General features: G+C 52.7%; 2 protein-coding genes across 4 annotated transcripts; both read right to left on the reverse strand.

Annotated features, from left to right (window-relative positions):
• Window positions 1–2,166: 2,166 nt before the first annotated feature.
• On the reverse strand, window positions 2,167–10,990 carry LOC136712515 (archaemetzincin-1). The gene is made up of 6 exons (XM_066689148.1): window positions 10,666–10,990; window positions 9,164–9,340; window positions 8,211–8,339; window positions 7,838–7,983; window positions 6,642–6,818; window positions 2,167–3,728 (listed from the first exon to the last, which is right to left on the reverse strand). The coding sequence occupies exons 1-6, from the start codon at window positions 10,967–10,969 to the stop codon at window positions 3,132–3,134; spliced, it is 1,530 nt and encodes a 509-aa protein (XP_066545245.1). The 5' UTR covers window positions 10,970–10,990; the 3' UTR covers window positions 2,167–3,131.
• Window positions 10,991–13,623: 2,633 nt separating this feature from the next.
• Window positions 13,624–19,382, reverse strand: brat1 (BRCA1-associated ATM activator 1). 3 transcript variants are annotated; one of them, XM_066690341.1, is made up of 14 exons: window positions 19,232–19,382; window positions 18,569–18,706; window positions 18,203–18,357; window positions 17,929–18,076; window positions 16,723–17,095; window positions 16,518–16,637; window positions 16,280–16,365; window positions 16,059–16,180; window positions 15,560–15,746; window positions 15,367–15,440; window positions 15,171–15,255; window positions 14,740–14,838; window positions 14,503–14,654; window positions 13,624–14,354 (listed from the first exon to the last, which is right to left on the reverse strand). In XM_066690341.1, exons 2-14 carry the CDS (start codon window positions 18,693–18,695, stop codon window positions 13,686–13,688), a joined length of 2,397 nt encoding a protein of 798 aa, XP_066546438.1. In that variant the 5' UTR covers window positions 18,696–18,706; window positions 19,232–19,382; the 3' UTR covers window positions 13,624–13,685. The 3 variants fall into 3 exon arrangements, with proteins under 3 accessions (XP_066546438.1, XP_066546437.1, XP_066546436.1); XM_066690340.1 differs by lacking the exon at window positions 19,232–19,382 and adding an exon at window positions 19,107–19,194 and having other exon boundaries at window positions 15,560–15,743; XM_066690339.1 differs by lacking the exon at window positions 19,232–19,382 and adding an exon at window positions 19,107–19,194.
• Window positions 19,383–19,509: the final 127 nt, after the last annotated feature.

Genomic DNA, 19,509 nt, shown 5'->3' on the forward strand with positions numbered 1-19,509 from the left:
GAAGGAGAAAAGATACCGGCTCTCAAAATAGCTCTGGCCGAGTCCACTATCTCCTGCCTGTGGGGCCCTCTCTCCGAGTGTGACTGTTCTGCACTATTTTTATGATCGTCCTTGTTGGGGTGGGGGCGTTAGAAGAGTCTGGAAGTGTGGGGATTGGGGTGGGGGGGCAGGTTTCTCTGGACAGGTAATTCCAGTGGTGTTGGAGTTCAGCCCAGTTTTTCTGGTTATTGTATGTTGTGGTGATGGGGTATCGCTCTAGTGGAGGGAGGAAGGGACAGGGCAAGGGAGACACCATCTTCCCAGAGGACGGCAGGACAATGCTGAGGGCCGAGGGGTCGACAGGGGCCCCACTTCCTCTGTGGACACTGCTCTAACCACACCGGGGGGACAGAAAACCGTAATGGTCCCCCTCTCTGCATGTGCCTGAGTGCACAATTGTGGATGAGTTTAGTTCGTGCCGGTTTCCCTTGGCTTTTATTTTTTCTGCCCCCCCGGTCTGGTTCTGTCATCTCAAGGCCCTCTGTCCCTCAGTGCAGTCTTTCAAAGTTAATACATTTCCCTCTGAAAGATCCCGTCTGAAATGGATTCCATCTGGACTAGCGGACGGGCCGCACACAGAGGCCGGTGCCTGTGAATTTACTTTCTGGTGTTTATCTGCAGCTTCAATCTCAGCCTGACTGCGGGGAGAGAGAGCCTCGTCATGTGGGGAGCGGGGCGTGAGACTCGCGGACCCAGAGCGGGCTTTTCCCATCGTGCCGGGGCTGTGGAGGGAGGGAGAGAGCGAGAGAGAGCGAGAGAGAGCGAGAGAGAGCGAGAGAGAGCGAGAGAGAGCGAGAGAGAGCGAGAGGGAGAGAGAGAGAGAGGGGCAGCAGCTGTGCGGAGTGCGAGGAGGAGGAGGAGGAGGAGGAGTCAGGCCTGAGGTTTATGGCAATTAGGGAAAAATAACAGGAATGTTGGCCGAGAGGGGTTGTGTTGTTGTTGAGATTCAGTCACAATGTGTAATAACCGACAGCACAGGGAAAGCCAGGGGGGCCGGCTGAGCCAAACCAGCACCGAACACGCGCTGACACTCCCTGCCACGGCTCGGCGGGGGGGTCGGTTTCTCCTGCAGTGTGTGTGTGTGAACTTGTAAATTTCAGCTCTGCTCCCACACACACACACTCGCACGGCTCCAACTGCACTGAAATATCCTCACCGAGGTTTCAATCAGCAGCCAAACAAACAAGCAAACAAAAAGACTAAAAATAAAGACACAAATCATGCTGAGAAGGTCTGTGAATGGCTGGGGGGGAAGTTGTCATTGTATTTGTTTAGTTTGTCATCTGGGTGAGATGTTGGGTGGGTATAGAGAGAGAGACAGAAAGCTGCTGCTCACTACGAATGTCTGACGTTCACTGTTGCTGCGCCCCCCCGAGCTCGGCCAGCCTGGCACTGAGTGCGTTGGGATTTCGTTGTTATTGTTGCCGTTTGTTTCTTTAGGGGTCATAAACTGCCTGGAGACGACGCAGCGATGCCTCAGATTGAGCTGCCGGTCCCTCTCGTGTTATCACCCCCCCACACACACACACACACTGTACCGCATCCAGGAACTGACAGCACCCCCACCCTCTGCCCCGCTGTGATTGTAAGAAAGGTATTCCTTGACTGTAAAAAGTGTTTAAATCTGAAACTGATGAACTGTCTTGCAGTTGTTTTGTATATATGAGCTGTATAAATACATTAAATGTACTTTATGTTGACTGGATGATTCTTTAGTTCTTCTTTTTTTTTCCTAAATGGTCACTGTTGGCAGCAGGCAACATCCTGCCTCCTCCACTCTGAATAGAGACACAACGTGTAGGGCCAGGGCTGGGAGCCACACGGCTGCTCCACACGGCCGGGCTGCGGAGAACGGCGTTACTAAGGGGGCCCAAGGCTGAGGGGGGCAGCTGTCCAGAGACACCGCGAAGCACGCAGAAAATAAACTGGCAGAAACTCGATACAGGGCAGCAACACCCCACACCCTCCTGTGAGACGCTTTAATGACACAGCCGCTCTCAGATCCAAACAGACTCTGCACAAAGAGCACTGGAAGATAAAGCAAAGCTGAAGGTTTTTCTTTGGATGTTTATTTATTATAATAATTTTATTTCATATACCCCCAACCTCTGCCAACCCCCGCCACACACCAACACACACACCTCAAAGCCGCTGTATAAAACTGTCCCTGCAAAACACAACAGGATCCAGATCCACTTTGCAAAGCAAGAATGTGCTCTTAAACATGAAACACAGCAAGGCTGCCCAGTGTGTCAGTCAGTCCATCAGTCAGTGTGTCAGTCCATCAGTGTGTCTATCACACGGTGTGTCAGTCAGTGTGTAACACATTGGGTTTGTTGTTTCACAGCTAAGATTGGCTGTTTTTACCAAAAAAAGAGGCGAGTTCTTGGAGCTGGTGCCACATGCTACAATGTTTAGTACCAGTCGGACACTAATCTGAGCCCGGGTCCAGTTCGTTACTGGCCGACCTTGTTGCATGAGCGGTCAAAAGGATTCAGACACGCCTTCCCCACAGATCCCCCCCGCCAGTGGACAACCCGTCCTCCGCTCCGCATGCAGCATGCAGACAAACAGGACCCCTGTCTCCGGTGAGTAAAACCTCATGACTCTACTTATCCACATGTTTCCTTCAGGCTCCATCTAATTGGACCCGAAGCTGAACTCTGATATTTAATAATCAGCGATCGAGGCAGGCAGGGCCGGCACACGCACCCGCCGACCGCGCTGAGGAGGAGCCGGCTGACCCATCCGAGCGGCGCTGTGTGGGGCTATACTATGACACACAGTACAGAGGAGGGGCCCAATAACGTCCCTTTCATTTCGATTCGGACACAAAGACGGGTTTGTTTTCTTAATTAGATCGAATATGTATTCATATCAATTAAATCGCTTGGGTTTTCATTCACATTATTCTCAGTCAAGCTGACCTCCGCAAGCCTCACGTTGTGTCTGTCATGGGGAGCCGTGCGGTGGAGCTCGATGGCGGGCGACGGCCATAAGTCAGCGTCTCAGTCCGCCTGTGTCTCAGTCACTCCGCCAGTGTGTCAGTCAGTCAGTGTATCAGTGTGTCAGTCAGTCAGTTAGTGTGTCAGTCAGTCTTCGCTGTCATCACACAAGTGATCGCTCTTCATCTTCATGGAGCTCAGCTTCCTCCTGAGGAAGGAGATCTTGTGTCCAATGACAGTCCTCAGCCGCCGGTCCTGCCGGGGGGGCTCAAGTGAGACCCTGAGGGCGGGCGCCCGGTCCAGGGGGGCCCTGGGGGGGGGCAGAGCGTCCACCAGCCCGTCCAGCCGGGACAGCTCGTCCTCCGGGTCCCCTCCCCTCTGCAGGGTGGCGATGCAGGAGTCCAGCCACGAGGCGTAGTCCTGCAGGGGGGTGGCAAGTGACTGGGACGGGACCCTCACCTCCTCCTGGGGGGGACAGGGCCAGGCGGAGGCGGAGGCGGAGGCGGAGGTGGAGGCGGAGGCGGCGGTCGGGGGGCGCCCCTCTTCCTCCCCGTCCAGAGCGAGGGACGCCTCCCGGCTGTCCGTCTCCAGGCTGCTGGGCTCCAGGGCGGCCGACAAGGACAGGTTCTCACAGGACACACCCGAGTCCGAGCTGAACAGCAGGGGGTCCTCTGAGGTCACACGGCCGCTGCCCCCCTGAGGGCCCCAAGAGAGGCAGACGCTGCGACACCAGGCCTGCAGCCGCTGGAGGGAGAGAGAGCGGTCAGTGCGCCGACAAGACAGGTTTATCGTGTTATTAGTTTATTTCTGTTAGAGGTTTGGGCGGGGTGAAGTGTTTTCATCTAGATCAGGGCTGTCAGACTCCAGTCCTGGGGGGCCGCAGTGTCGGCTGGTTCACAATTACTTCATTAATGTCATTACACACTCAGGTAGGCTGATCTAAAACTTTCATATTTTATATTTATAGCCAATCTCTTACAATGTGATAATGACTCAAAACACTGAACCTACAGAACATGTCAGAGTCTGGAGAGAAGTGTTCAATTAATTAGACCAATTAAGGAGCCAATAGCTGGGCTGGAATGAAAACCAGCAGACACTGCAGTCCCCAAGGACTGGAGTCTAACCCCTGATCTAAATAATCTAATGACGGGGTATATTGTTCAGGCGTGATGAAATAGTTGTATTATAGTTTATAATATTATTTTGACCCCAGGAGTTCTGGCTGTTCAGAGACGGCACTTCTCCCCAACTAAGCAAAAGACCCATTAGCGTTTGACGCAGCATTGTAATTAAAAGTATAAACCGGGCCCAAGTGAGCAGTGGGCCGAGTTACTGCCAGCCCCTCATCCAAAAAGTCCAACTTCAACAACGTCTCCTTCCATCAGAACCAGCGCTTCCCACCTCGCCCTCAGAAGTACCGTCTCTGTGAGGGCGGACCCCCAGTCTCGGTGGGGAATCTCCCGCTGGGGCCGTGTGAGAAAAGGAGCGACTCAATGTTAAGACTGATGCAGAGCTCCCTCTACTGGCAAGACCCCAAACAGCGTCCACAGTAAGAACAGAAACAGGGTGTTGTCCTGCCTTTGTGTCTTTCCTTCTCCTCACCGAGGAACAAAGGCTTTGGGCCGTGGCTGATTTGAAGAGCTCTCTGTTTCAGTGTCGGACAGACAGCGCTGTCACTGGCTGTGGGCCAGTTCCACACATTACACATTAACACAACGCACTATATTGGCTAACGAGAGCCCCGCGCTCATTAGGAAGTAAATCATTAAGCTGGACATCGCTGTGTGTGCATTTGCTCCCACAGCCCCCAGCCCAGGTGACTTCAGGCAGGTTTAATGAAGGAAGCTGATTTGAGAATGGATATCTACACAAACGCAATGACCGAGGATCAGTAACACAACAAAGCAGTTAATAAAAGTGCACGATCCTGAAGACACATACACACACACACAGGCACACATAGACACACACATAAGAGATGCACACACACACACACAGACACACAGACACACACATACAGTGGGGAAAAAAGTATTTGATCCCCTGCTGATTTTGTGCGTTTGCCCACTGACAAAGAAATGATCAGTCTATAATTTTAATGGTAGGTGTATTTTAACAGTGAGAGACAGAATAACAACAACAAAATCCAGAAAAACGCATTTCAAAAAAGTTATACATTGATTTGCATGTTAATGAGGGAAATAAGTACTTGACCCCTTCGACTTAGTACTTGGTGGCAAAACCCTTGTTGGCAATCACAGAGGTCAGACGTTTCTTGTAGTTTCTTGTAGCCACCAGGTTTGCACACATCTCAGGAGGGATTTTGTCCCTCTCCTCTTTGCAGATCCTCTCCAAGTCATTAAGGTTTCGAGGCTGACGTTTGGCAACTCGAACCTTCAGCTCCCTCCACAGATTTTCTATGGGATTAACTGGCTAGGCCACTCCAGGACCTTAATGTGCTTCTCCTTGAGCCACTCCTTTGTTGCCTTGGCTGTGTGTTTTGGGTCATTGTCATGCTGGAATACACATCCACGACCCATTTTCAATGCCCTGGCTGAGGGAAGGAGGTTCTCACCCAAGATTTGACGGTACATGGCCCCGTCCATCGTCCCTTTGATGCGGTGCAGTTGTCCTGTCCCCTTAGCAGAAAAACACCCCCAAAGCATAATGTTTCCACCTCCATGTTTGACGGTGGGGATGGTGTTCTTGGGGTCATTCCTCCTCCTCCAAACACGGCGAGTTGAGTTGATGCCAAAGAGCTTGATTTTGGCCTCATCTGACCACAACACTTTCACCCAGTTCTCCTCTGAATCATTCAGATGTTCATTGGCAAACTTCATACGGGCCTGTACATGTGCTTTCTTGAGCAGGGGGACCTTGCGGGCGCTGCAGGATTTCAGTCCTTCACGGCGTAGTGTGTTACCAATTGTTTTCTTGGTGACTATGGTCCCAGCTGCCTTGAGATCATTAACAAGATCCTCCCGTGTAGTTCTGGGCTGATTCCTCACCGTTCTCATGATCATTGAAACTCCATGAGGTGAGATCTTGCATGGAGCCCCAGAGCGAGGGAGACTGACAGTTATTTTGTGTTTCATCCATTTGTGAATAATCGCACCAACTGTTGTCAAGCTGCTTGGCGATGGTCTTGTAGCCCATTCCAGCCTTGTGTAGGTCTACAATCTTGTCCCTGACATCCTTGGACAGCTCTTTGGTCTTGGCCATGGTGGAGAGTTTGGAATCTGATTGATTGATTGCTTCTGTGGACAGATGTCTTTTATACAGGTAACGTGCTGAGATTAGGAGCAGTCCCTTTAAGAGAGTGCTCCTAATCTCAGCTCGTTACCTGTATAAAAGACACCTGGGAGCCAGAAATCTTGCTGATTGATAGGGGATCAAATACTTATTTCCCTCATTAACATGCAAATCAATTCATAACTTTTTTGAAATGCGTTTTTCTGGATTTTTTTGTTGTTATTCTGTCTCTCACTGTTAAAATACACCTACCATTAAAATTATAGACTGACCATTTCTTTGTCAGTGGGCAAACGTACAAAATCAGCAGGGGATCAAATACTTTTTTCCCTCACTGTAGGAGACCCACACAGACACACAGGAGACGCACACACAGACACACACACAGTGGCAGGCGCTCACCCGGTAGCGCTCTACGAGGCAGAAGGGCAGGGCAAGGTGCAGTTTGCGCAGGCAGACAGGACACAGGTCCGCAGGTCTCAGGTACAGCTCGTCCCGGCTGGTCACCCCCTGCATGGCACAGCGCAGCCAGCGGCAGTGCTGCAATCCCACCAGGTGGCACACCTCGTGACTGAGCACCTGCAGGACACACAGCACAGTGTAACAGTGTAACACAACACAGCACAGCAGCGCAGCTGTAACTGAGCATCTCCAACACACTGCAGCCCAGCACACTAGATCCCAGCACAACATTCATGCCTGAGCACCTGCAACACTACATGAAACAACCACAGTTCCTCTGTCAGACACTGTCGCTCTTAATGAATGTGCTGCTCTGTACCTTCCCTAAACGATATGACAAATCCCACTTTGGGGCATTTATATCTGACTTCACAATAACGGTTGAGAGACACAGTTTTGCTCATTGCAGGAGGGGTAAAGGATATGTGCTTAAAGCAACATGTAAAGGAAAAACTAAATCTACCCAAACACACAAGAAACCCTGCTGTGGCGATGTGCTGTCTACAGTGATCACTGTGTGTGCTGGTGTGTGTGTTTCACAGGCAGTTACAGCAGCGGTGCCTCGCACCATCCTCTCCAGTGCTGGTCCCTCAGCGGGAGACAGCGGGGCTCAACTGATCAAGATCTCTGTTCACAATGCGTGAAATAATTCGATTATCAGAGAGCGGGTTGCAGAGACGGACAGGCCACAGAGACGGGCGATCCCGAGCCCTCTCAGCTAATCTCTGGCTGCAGGGGCCACTGTGTGGCGCAGACACGGCAGTGAGACGCGGCGTGGGGAGATAAGCAGGCCTGTATCTCAGCTGGAAGGTCTCACAGCCGCGCCCTCACTCGCTCTAAAACTGCTATGATGCGTTTCATTTCACCTAGAGTTTCAGTTATGAAGTCGGATGTTAAACCTCTTCAAAAGGATGCTGCTCTGGGCATCGAAGACCCAAACAATTCACCATCCACCCTTGACACAGTGCATATATGCATCCTAAACCAGGCCCTAAGCTACTTCAAAGGTCAAAGTGAATGCAATACACCACAGTAAGGCAGTTTGCTGATAAGGCTGGGGACAGTCTGTGTCTGTTATACACGGCTGTGTACAATCTGCTACTTTACTCAAGCCACGAGGCCAGGCGTCTGCTCACCTTGCAGCACTGAAGCAGGTCGCTCAGGGAGAAGTCCAGCAGCCGCCCACGCTCCTCCTTGCCCCCGGCGCTGCGGTCCGCCTCCCCCACGCTCGGCTCCTCCACTGAGCCCCCGGAAAACCTTGAGAAGCTGCAGACCCCCACCGCTGCGCAAACCAACAGGAGGGAGATACCGTCACTCTGTGCAACGTCACTCTTAGACCATTCAAATATTCAAACATCCCACTATGAATGTCCTACAGCACGGCACGGCGCGGCGCCCCCCAGCAGAGCCCAGCCAGGTGACACTGACCCAGCAGGGTGCGGCGCTTTAGCAGAGCCCAGCCAGGTGACACTGACCCAGCAGAGCCCGGCCCGGCCACGTGACACTGACCCATCTCGCTGGCCGATTTCCCAAAGGTGTAGTTCCAGCTGTCGCAGGGGTAAAGGTCGTGGAACGTCAGGCCCACCACACACAGCGCGTCCTGTGGCTTCAGCCTCTTCAGGTGCCTCAGGATACCATCTGGCCAGAAGGACAAGGACTTCAGTTTAAAAACGTACAGACTCTCTGTGGGTCAGCAAGGCCCTGGTGTCTCATAGAGCCATTCAGGAAGTCCTGTCTGGCACCATAAATCAATCAATCAATTTAAATGTATTATAGCGACCCATGTACACCAAAGTGTTTCAGGGCACTGCACAGATTTAAAAACAGCAGAACACACACAAAAACTAAAAATGTGTATAGCTATAAAACAAAATCTACTTAAAATTATTTTTAACTGAAAGCCTGGTAAAAAAAGAACGTTCTTAAGTGAGATTTGAAAAGAGAGAGTACATATTGCTCTGATATGACTCGGCAAGGAGTTCCATAGAGAGGCGCCAAGTGAACAAAACAGAGAGATCCATAAATCGTGTCCTAAAAGGCACAACGCCCAACTAGGGACATACGAATGTACAAGATCTGAGAGGGGGGGTGCAACACCATGTAAAGCTTTAACTGTTAGTAAATACATTTTATATTGCATTATTTGTGCAACAGGCAGCCAATGAAGACCAGATAAAACGGAGGTCATGTGACATGGTGCACTCACACTCTGGTCGCCGAGTTTTGAACTACTTGGAGCCTCACAATTAGACATTTAGGAAGCCCTGCTGAGAGGGCATCACAAGAGTCTAACCTAGACGTAACAAAAGCGTGGATCAGAGTCTCTGCTGCAGACGCATCCAGATAAGGGTGGACGTGGAGGACATTTCATAGATGGAAAAAGATGATTTACAAACTTGGATTGGATGTGCACATGATTAGCTGTGATGTGTGTCTGTGCGTGTGCGTGTGCGTGTCCTTACCCGTGTGCAGCTGCCGATTGCCAGGGTCAGGGTGCTGGCGAACGTGACACCTGATGTCAGTCGAGGAGATGGACGGCAGGAACCGGACGCTGAGCCCCGGGAAGAAGGCCTCCAGGTACGACTTCAGCTCGTCCAGGAAGAAGACCACCTCCTGCCCCAGCCCCTCCGCGGCCACATCTGACAACACAACCAACACTGCCTTCGCTCCACCTCCCTGTTGTGTGTGTGTTGTGGAGCAGCGCTGCCCCAGACGCAACGAGGGCTCAGAGATCGATTTACAGACTTTCAGAGTCACTCTAAAATACTTATCGTTCTGTAGGGACACATGCACCCGGGATACAAATGGAAATTGGGCTTCAAGGCATTCAAGACAGAAAAGGAGACACTTCTTCACACAGAGAGGCGTCACAATCTGAACAAACTACCCAGCAATGTGGCTGAAGAGACAATTTGGGAACATTCAAAAACAGACTGGATAGGATCCTTGGATCACTTTGTTATTAATGGACACCAAACGAGCACAATGGGGCGAATGGCCTCCTCTCGATTGGACACTTTCTTATGTTCTATTATGTACATGTTTATATATATCTATATACACCGATCAGCCATAACATTATGACCACCTGCCTAATATTGTGTAGGTCCCCCTTTTGCCGCCAAAACAGCCCTGACCCGTCGAGGCATGGACTCCTCTAGACCTCTGAAGGTTTGCTGTGGTATCTGGCACCAAGACGTTAGCAGCAGATCCTTTAAGTCCTGTGAGTTGTGTGGTGGGGCCTCCATGGATCGGACTTGTTCGTCCAGCACATCCCACAGATGCTCGATTGGATTGAGATCTGGGGAATTTGGAGGCCAAGTCAACACCTTGAACTGGTGATTCATCAGACCAGGCCACCTTCTTCCATTGCTCCGTGGTCCAGTTCTGATGCTCACGTGCCCATTGTAGGCGCTTTCGGCAGTGGACAGGGGTCAGCATGGGCACCCTGACTGGCCTGCGGCTACGCAGCCCCATACACAACAAACTGCGATGCACTGTGTGTTCTGACAGCTTTCTATCAGAACCAGCATTCACTTTTTCAGCAATTTGAGCTATAGTAGCTCGTCTGTTGGATTGGACCACACGGGCCAGCCTTCGCTCCCCACGTGCATCAATGAGCCTTGGCCGCCCATGACCCTGTCACCGGTTCAGCGCTTTTCCTTCCTTGGACACTTTTGATAGGTATTGACCACTGCAGACCGGGAACACCCCACAAGAGCTGCAGTTCTGGAGATGCTCTGACCCAGTCGTCTAGCCATCACAATTTGGCCCTTGTCAAAGTCGCTCAGATCCTTATGCTGCCCATTTTTCCTGCTTCTAACACATCAAATTTGAGGACAAAATGTTCACTTGCTGCCTAATATATCCCACCCACTGATAAGGAGATTATCAGTGTTATTCCCCTCACCTGTCAGTGGTCATAATGTTATGGCTGATCGGTATATCTCTACAGTTTGCCTACCTATGGGCTGCAGGTAGATGGTCTTCCTGTAGGAGGCACAGTGCTGCCAGCGAGCTGCGCTGTAGAAGCTCTCGAAGTCCTCCGGGGCCTCGGGGCGGCTGACGAGCCAATCAAAGGCTGTCCGGATCAACAGGGTCCTGAAGAGCGCCCTAGCGGGGTTGTAGGCCTCGGACAGGAAGAGCCTCTCGGTACTGGAGAAGGAGCGGCCGTACAGGGCCCTCAGCGCCTCATCACGGGAGACCAGAGCCTCCCTCAGCGCCCGGGGGCCCACGCAGTACTCCTGGCCCCGGCGGAGCTGCAGCATCCTGCGGGTACGGGCTCCCGACTGTCACCTGGGGGGAAGAGAGTGAGACGTGAGCCGTGAGGGAGAGGGAGAGATTTCCTTCCCTTCCTGAACATGTTTTGCAGGCTTGATTTTCAGAGTGTCTGTATCCTGTGTTTTAGGATTCCCAGGTTTACTGACCACACAAAACTGTCAGCAATTGGATGCCATGATAGCGTGACCAGGAATGAACCTCACAGACTCTGTCAGAGCCCTTTAATCCAGTCTGCCATTCAGACTCAGCAGGCGATGGACACGTGCACAGACTTCACAAAAGTCACTAATTAATCAAAACTGATTCAAATAATGTCATCCCCTCCCCATCCCCATAATCCCTCAACAGCATACCTTACAACCAGGAACAGAAAGGAGGAGAGAAGGTGTTCACACCATCCACAGGGCCCCGAGAGACCTGCTGTTGCCACGGGAGTCTCACTCACGTGTGTCGTGTCACACAGGAGAAACCTGCTCTGCACACACATGTCCCAGTCTCGGCACTGCTGCTGGCGCTCAAAGAGGGGCTCTGTGGCCCCACCGGTGAACCTGAGTCAGTCAGTCAGCGGGGATGTGGAGCATCGGGGACACGACAATGCCCATTACTCACCCGGTCTGACTCACTCACAGAGGCTTCCCCTGCTCAGACTCTCGTGACTCTCTCAAGGCCCAGCATTGTTAGCGGGGAAACAATAAGCCCCTACAGTCCCCCGCACCCAGCCGGCCGGCCAGCTCCTGACCCGGGCCTAGCTGGACTCTGCAGAGGAGCTGTCCTCTGTACAGCCTCGGCCCCTGACCACCCCCCCCCCAGCAAGGCTGTCAGCCCAGCACTACAGAGGAGCAGGAAACGTGGCCAATGCATTTGACACTCACTGTGGCCTGAGAGAAATATCAGTGACTCCAAACAGGCAGGACACAGAACGCCCACAGCGCCTCTAATCTGGGGGGCTCGATGTATAACCCCTCTCTGGAAATGTGTGTCTTGCCAGTAGCTGCAGTGCCAGCTGCTCTGCTGTTTCTACAGCCGGGGTATCTCCCCATGAGCCTCAGAGGACAGGATGCCCCGCAGCCAGTGTCCAGCCCCTGTCTGTGCACTATACGCGCCTCTTCATTGGGTCTCACAGCCGGTGCTGATCCGGGCTTTGCCCCAGGACCGAGCCTCTGCACCAACAGTGACGTAACTATTTCTTTCTCTCTCTTTTAACAGATCACTGTTCAAATCCAGCAGGGATTAGGGAGAGTAGCGTCTTCGATATGCATTTTGAAGACCTTGCACGCACACGCACACGCACGCACACCTTGTGTAATATGTATGTTCCCAACACGGCGTCCTCACACGATGGATGTCATCCGCCGAGCCGACGTGCGCACCTGAGCCCGAAGCCCCGCTGACACTCACGCACAGTCACGCAGCGCATCGCTTACAATCACAGCTCGGTGCAGTACCATAGCAAGCGCAGTCCGGCCGCAGCAGCATCTCTCCGGTTTTAATCTATCAATTCATCTATCAATTAAGACCCGGATCGTTAAGTTCCGCTCCGCCCACTGCGGGGTCTCACCTGCGTCCCTGAGAGGAGGGCGATTCCCGCACACAGAGGAGCCCGATCTCTGCGCCGCGAAATCTGTCCATTGGAAACCTCAGTGGGAACACACGGGGAGGTTTATACGTGACGTCACCGCAATCAGAATAAAGACGCTTACACGTTATTATTTTTATTATTGTATCATTATTATGACTTAAGATAGCATTGACAAGAATTTAAAGTATTTTGACTAAAGATATTTTGTATGATATTTTTGTATCAGTACTTTTGCATGATATATTTCTGGACATGTTTTATTTGAATGGTAGTGCGCAGGTGAAGATAGTGAGTTTGTAATTGAAGAAGTAACATAATTAGGGTTAGAGTGTAGAATAGTAGCATGTAAATGTAATGGGTGAGTAGCTGTAGTAATAGCAGGTGTGTTCGTGTTCGTTCGTATGTAGGCTAAGTTATTATAAGTATATGGAAGCACTATTATTACTCATACAATGAAAACAGTCTCAGAGTAGTCAAATTTTTTAAATCATAACCCCTGTATAATATGCAAATTCCAGCCAACAAATTAAAATGAAAGGGTGGTAGATTATTTCAACTGTTGCATTGCACAGCTGTGTCTCCAAATCTGTCTCCCTTTCTCTGTATCATTTATACCAATCAATAGGCTACTACAGTACACTACACAACACAGCACTGTGTCAATAGGCTACTGCAGTACACTACACAACACCTGATCCATTTTCTTCTCCTCTCTACTCTGACAGGTCGTGGTTTGTTCTCAGTTCCTAGGAATTAGGGTCCGTTATCCTTGAGGCACACAGTGTGTGTATCTGTCAGTTCCCCTCCTCCCGCCCGGGTGGTGCACCTGTGATTCACTGACACTGATCCTCTTCTCAGAGCTGGGGTGGCCAGGCTCTTCATTCGCACAGCTAGGCAGTTACAGCCTCCCACCTGCAGGCGGCACTGTGATCAAAGATTCAATTCGGCTCAAATGTATACGGACTCCTGACAAATGAATCGCTCACTGAACCCACAGCCACAGTGACCGAGTCGGAGAGGAGCAGCTTCAGCAGCGCATCCTGAAAGAAACACTGACGGTCATTAAATTTGAAAGCCTTTAATTAGAAAAATAAAACAATCCCCCCCCCACACACATGTCCCTCTCAGTAGCAGTCCACTGCATTGTCCTCGGAGGCCCGGGCGGCGGCGATGTCCTCCAGGAGGGAGCGGGGGCTGTTCTGCACGTGGTCACTGCTCTGCCCCAGCGTCTCCTGCAGGGCCTCCAGCTCCAGCACAGACAGGACCTCCAGCACACCCCCCCGCCTGAGCCACCCCGGCCCGGCTCCTCCACTCTCCCCGGCGCCGCGTCTCTGCCGCAGCTCCTCTGCCCACCGCTGTCCCGCCGGGTCCCAGGTGACCGAGTCCATACCGCCCTGCAGGCCCGCGGCCCGGGAGAGCAGCCCCTTCAGCGCCAGCAGCACGGAGCAGGCCTTCCGGGCCACGGGCCGGTCACAGTCGTCCAGCGCCTCGCACACGCCGTCCAGCAGCTTCCAGCGCAGCAGCTTCTGCAGCGGCTCCACCGGGCCAGACGTTCCCCAGTCCCCCAGCGTCTGCTCCATCCAGGTCTCGGCCAGCTCCAGCGTGTGGACCTTCACCTCCCAGTCCAGATCCTTGGCGCCCAGAGCCAGCACGGCCAGCGTGGGCGCCTCCAGGTCCTGGGCCGGGAGGGGAGGACACTGTGTCAGCCACATGGAGAAGACCCTGATGACGGCCCTCCTGGGGAAACCCTCGCTGTCCTGGGCCAAGATCTCCACAAAGCGCAAGGCCAGGTCCTGTTGGGCCAACAAACAAACACACGCACAAACATGAAGCTCGGCATCAACATCAGACACAGGACGGCTCTGTGCCCAGACTGCTGTGAGCCTCAGGGTGGCAAGAACAGGAAGTGTCTCAGAGCAGAGCGAGCTCCTGGGGGGTCACCTGCAGCTCCTGCGCCAAGGCCGAGACGAGGGCCACCTGTCCCAGGGCGGTGATGGCGCTCGCTCGGACGTAGCTCTCCGGGTCCGACAGGGAGGATAGCAGCAGGACGGGCAGACCTGAGCCCGACAGCACCGTGCGGAAGCCCGGCTTCTCTGTAGGTCCAAAATACAAATATCAGACTCGCTGTGGTCAGAAGTCATGACAGCACAGCGCCCGGCCCAGGTCCGGTCAGCTCACCTCGAAGCTGTTCAGCCAACTGTGTGAGCAGCTCCAGGGCCGAGTCCCGGACCTCCCATCGGACGTCACAGAGACGCTTCTTCAGCACAGGGATGAGATCTGAGTGAATTGAGAGCCGGGGTCAGGGGTCTGCCACAGGGACTCGGAGGGACAGTCACACTCCTGGGCCACAACAGACCAACAGCCAAACCAACATGGCCTGCTCTCACTTTCACGTGACTATTGGCATTCTGTGTCTTCTGACCCAACACATTCACGGGCAGGTCACACAGAAACAGAACCTCAGAAACACCCCCTGCCTCGGTTGTTTTTGCTTTGTGACGTTTGAGAGCGGAAGGGACTTTGCAAACATCATGGAAGTAAAAAACGAGGAATCGCTCAGTTACTGCACAGAAATCAAGAGATGCGAGAAGAAAGATTATTTTTATTACCTTCGTTAAGAAACAACCAAATTGCTGCCGAGTCAGAACAGAAACATAACCACCGTGAGACGGCCTGCATGGCCTTCTTCAGAACCTGAGACGACAACAATGATGATAACATTAATAAGACTTGTATATCTAAATGTCTCCGGTATTTCCACTAAACACACAACGCTGGCGAACACAGAGGAGGAGTGAGACTCACGGAGGAATCCACGCCGGGGTTTCGGAGATATTCCAGCAGCACGGCCAACACCTCCGCGGGGACCTCGGCGCCTCCTGCAAAGCAAGGGCCACAAAGGCGAACAGTAAACCAGGCAGCACCGGCACCGCCCAGAGCCCGGCCACACTGCTGCCAACGTGTCGGGCTCGGCTCCAGGACGCGGAAGACATGTTACCTGGGCACGGCCCCGGACCGCCCAGCGCGTCCAGTGCAGACCTCTGCACCCGAGAGCTGCCAATCAGACTGGTCAGGACCGAGGCGCCGGCCGGGCCGCAGGGCATCGCCACGCCAGAACTCAGCTTCAGCACCGTCAGCACACAGCGGAGCAGGGCAGTGGCCGGGGGGTCCGGGAACAGACCCTGCTGGACACCGGGGAGAGAGAGGGGTTTGTGTGCGTGACAGATGATACAACAGGGCTTTCTACTTTTCTTCAAATTAGGGGGATTCTTGTCCTGGGAGACCTGTGGACAGATACGCCTCCGGAGAACAGGACAGTTAGGAAGGGAATCGGACAGCAGCTCCTGCCCTGACTTTGTGCGGTTATTTACTTATCTTTTTATGAGGGAGGCCAGGAGTATGCAGCACTGCAGATTGGACCTGTCAGAGACTGAAGCACATGTGTGTGTGGACTTCAGTCATGCAGAGCTTGGCCGAGGTGGACACCGGACTCTTACCAGGCTGGACAGCTGCTGCGTGTGGGACAGGGCCAGACACAGCAGAGACACGCAGGACGCCTTTCTGGACATCTGCTCCTCCAGGACTGACCTCTCGCCGACAAACTCCTGCACCAGTCCGGCTGCAGAACAAACACACCCGTGAGTCACGCAGCACATGCCGGGCCGAGCCCTGGCAATGCGAGGTGTTCAAATTGTCCTGTCTGAGGTACCGAAGATACCTGGATGCTGCTGATCGGTGGCAGCCAGAATGCAGTCCAAGGGCTGCAGGATCACCGCAGTGGCCTTCCTCCTCAACGCCGCGGGGCTGCAGGACAGGGAGAGGTCAGAGATGTTCCGAATCGTTCACCACAAAACCAAGGAAAACAGCAAACGGAAAATAATATGAAAAATCAGGACCTATAGCTGCTGCCAGGCCAGTAAGCTCTGTGATTAGCCATGACTTGAGTGCATGCTTACCCGTCCTGCAGTCTGGCGATTCCCGAGGCGAAGGGGATCGCTTGTTTGGGGCTCAGGGTTCCCAGCAGGCCGTCCATCAGAGCCACCAGGCTGGAGTCAGCAGAGGAGAACAGAGCGGTCCTGAACACAAACATGAGAGATGTGGGTCTCTGTCCGACAGTGGAAGGCAAGGCGCTGGCCGACAACAAAGACAAGGTTCAGGTACCTGGCTACAGCCAAGAGGGCGTCCAGCAGGGGCTGCTGCACACTGTGCTGGCTGTTTCCCATCATGCGCTCTGTCGCCGCCTGCATCCTCTGCCAGAGCATCTCGGTGACCTGCTGGGGGCAGCGGCCCACGGTCAGACCCACCAGCCTCAGCACCTGACCGGAGCGGAGGGGGTCCTCCGAGCACAGTGCCTCGCCCACATGACGGACGATCTCCACGGTGCCGTCCTCCACACCACCGATGCCGTTCTCAGGCGATGCGTGTCCAGGTAGACTCGGCGTGGAGATTAAAATCTGGGCTAAGAGCTGGTTTGCTGCGGCGGCAACAAAGAGGCTCATGTCCGTCTGCAAGTCCAGCACCACTGCGGTGTACCCTGTGGAAACAGACACACGACACGCACACTGTGAAAGAAGCACTGAGCTATTTTAGACACACAACACTTCATTGTTGCGCTGCGCCACCTGGTTCGGTGCCAGGAAATTTTGCTTCGGTGGTTTGGCACATCAGACCCAATAGCAAGATGCGGTGAATTCATGCTCCTTATCACCTTGTTGAGGATTAAGTACTGATCTTTCATTCTGACATCTTATTTGTCATAAGACATACACAACATTACATAAAGGCCATCCCATGATGTGTTTGTTTCTCTTAATACTTTATTCCACCCAGAGCGAGGCTCCACTCAGACACGGTGAGATAAGAGCTGCTGGGCCACATGTTCGGACGGGAAAATATCACGTGTCCAACTACAGTTCTGAAACCTCTGTACAATATTAAGCAAAACAGGGCCTCAGGAAGCACAGCTCCCTCTGAACGGTTCGGCCTGCAGTGCGTAACACAGTGTTAAACTGCATGAGAAACAGTGTGAGAATCCACAGGATGGGCTGTTTTCTCCAGTCTGTCCTCGTGTGACTTCCCCTGGCACCACTCAGAGACACGGCTACACTAGACACTGGCCACTGGAAACCGACGTTGAGCAGGCCTGCAGGCGTGTGCAGTGAGAAGCTCAACACTGTTCACACTCTTGGAGTTTAAGCCTCTCGTTGTCACTGCTTCACAGACGATGGGTGGCTGGATGCCGAACCGGAGGCTGGGCCAATTGGGCCCCAAGCCATGATTTATAATAAAACAGGAAAGTGCATCTCATGACAGCAGATTCCTGCGCTGTGTGTGTGCAGGGCTGAGACGTAGCGGTCCGGTGCCCACCGTGGTTGTGGAAGAAGTGCCGGGCCGGCGTGTGCTGCAGCATGCCCCCCAGGCCGCGCACCCAGCCGCTGCGCACCGTCGCCTCGCTCCATGGCGCCGCCCCCCGCACGCCCTGTGCGCCGAATGCCCTGTCCAGGACACCCCTGTGCTGGAGTGAGAATAGGCACCGTTTTATTTCTATTTATTCTGTCTTTTACATTTTTTTATGATGACTTGCTACAGTCCGGCTTGTGCTTCCCATCCCCTGAGGGTTCTGGGTTCAAGCCTGGCTTACCTCCAAGAAGGAGAAGCCCTCCTCCGACGCGGCAAGCTGCCCGGCCAGCCTGAGAGAGAAGGACAGGATGACAGGCTCAGAGCTCTTCTGCTTGAACACGGCGGACATGAAGTCAGTCAGGCAGGGGTGGAGCTGCAGCAGAGACAGCCCAGATACTGAAACACAAGCAGGAGAGCAACAAGTGCCCTGTCAAACAAAAGTGGGCGCGGGCCCTTTGCCACAGACCTGTCATGAAGGCGACAGTACTGGGTGGGTGGTCGGGACACAGTGTATGCCCTGCACTCGTGGGTTCTTCTGGAGCACACTGTATCTATGATGTTAGAGTATCTTACTCAAGAGTTGTAGCAGCGACTGAAATGCACTCACCGCGCCCCGTGAGCTCCGTAAACCAGTCCAACAGTTTTTCCAGACAGGTGTCATCTGGGAGTGACTGCCTGGGATCAGACAGGACCGCACAGACCAGCGGCAGCAGCTCGGCACACTGGCTGTCCATGGTTCGCCAATCTGGAATCAGACAAGAAAAGACAACATCCTCGTTCACAACCGTGCTCTCCTGTTATTCTGCATCAGAGGGGAAAGACATGAGGGATCGGAGCAGACAGGCGCATTGCATGTTGAGCATCCTAATCACATCCTGTTTATTAATGTATTAATCAAACTGCAATTAATTAAAATTTAAAAATACAACTTTTTATTTAAGATTAAAACATCATAAAATAGTCCAAAATGTAGAATAATGAGTTGCTTTGATAATACTATTAAAAATGCGCAGTTGTCCAGACACAGTTTTACAGTTTCCTGAAAATAAACTGTTAGTAGTCTGTATGCATTGAACGTTGTGACGTTATGACGTGTCTACTCGTCTGCAGCGGGAGGGCGGAACCGGGCCTGGGCTGACACCCACGTGTCACAGTTAACCTGTTTCGGAAACACAGAACCGGAATCCAGCCGTTCAGAAGCGGGAGTCCCATGCATGCTGTGTGTTTCTAACAATAGATTTTCTCTATACACCAAGTTAAAATGACTTACACTATGTCGTCGTCAGACAGTAAAATAGAAAAAGATCAAGAACCACATGAAGTGACTATTTAAACAACATTTAAATACACACGATCACCCTCATCCACCCAAAGCGCGTCTAATCTAAACGGCGCTCCATCACCCGCCCCTCTTCCTCCCTCTTCCTCCCTCGACAGGAAAGAAAATGCAGAGCGGCCATATTCAGACCGAACCAAGTCGTACACAGGGGGAGACTTATTTACAACACACATCCAAGAGGCATTTTTGTTCGTCGTGTATATGACATA

This window comes from Amia ocellicauda, chromosome 17 (genome assembly GCF_036373705.1).
Source record: "Amia ocellicauda isolate fAmiCal2 chromosome 17, fAmiCal2.hap1, whole genome shotgun sequence".
Lineage (NCBI taxonomy): Eukaryota > Metazoa > Chordata > Actinopteri > Amiiformes > Amiidae > Amia > Amia ocellicauda.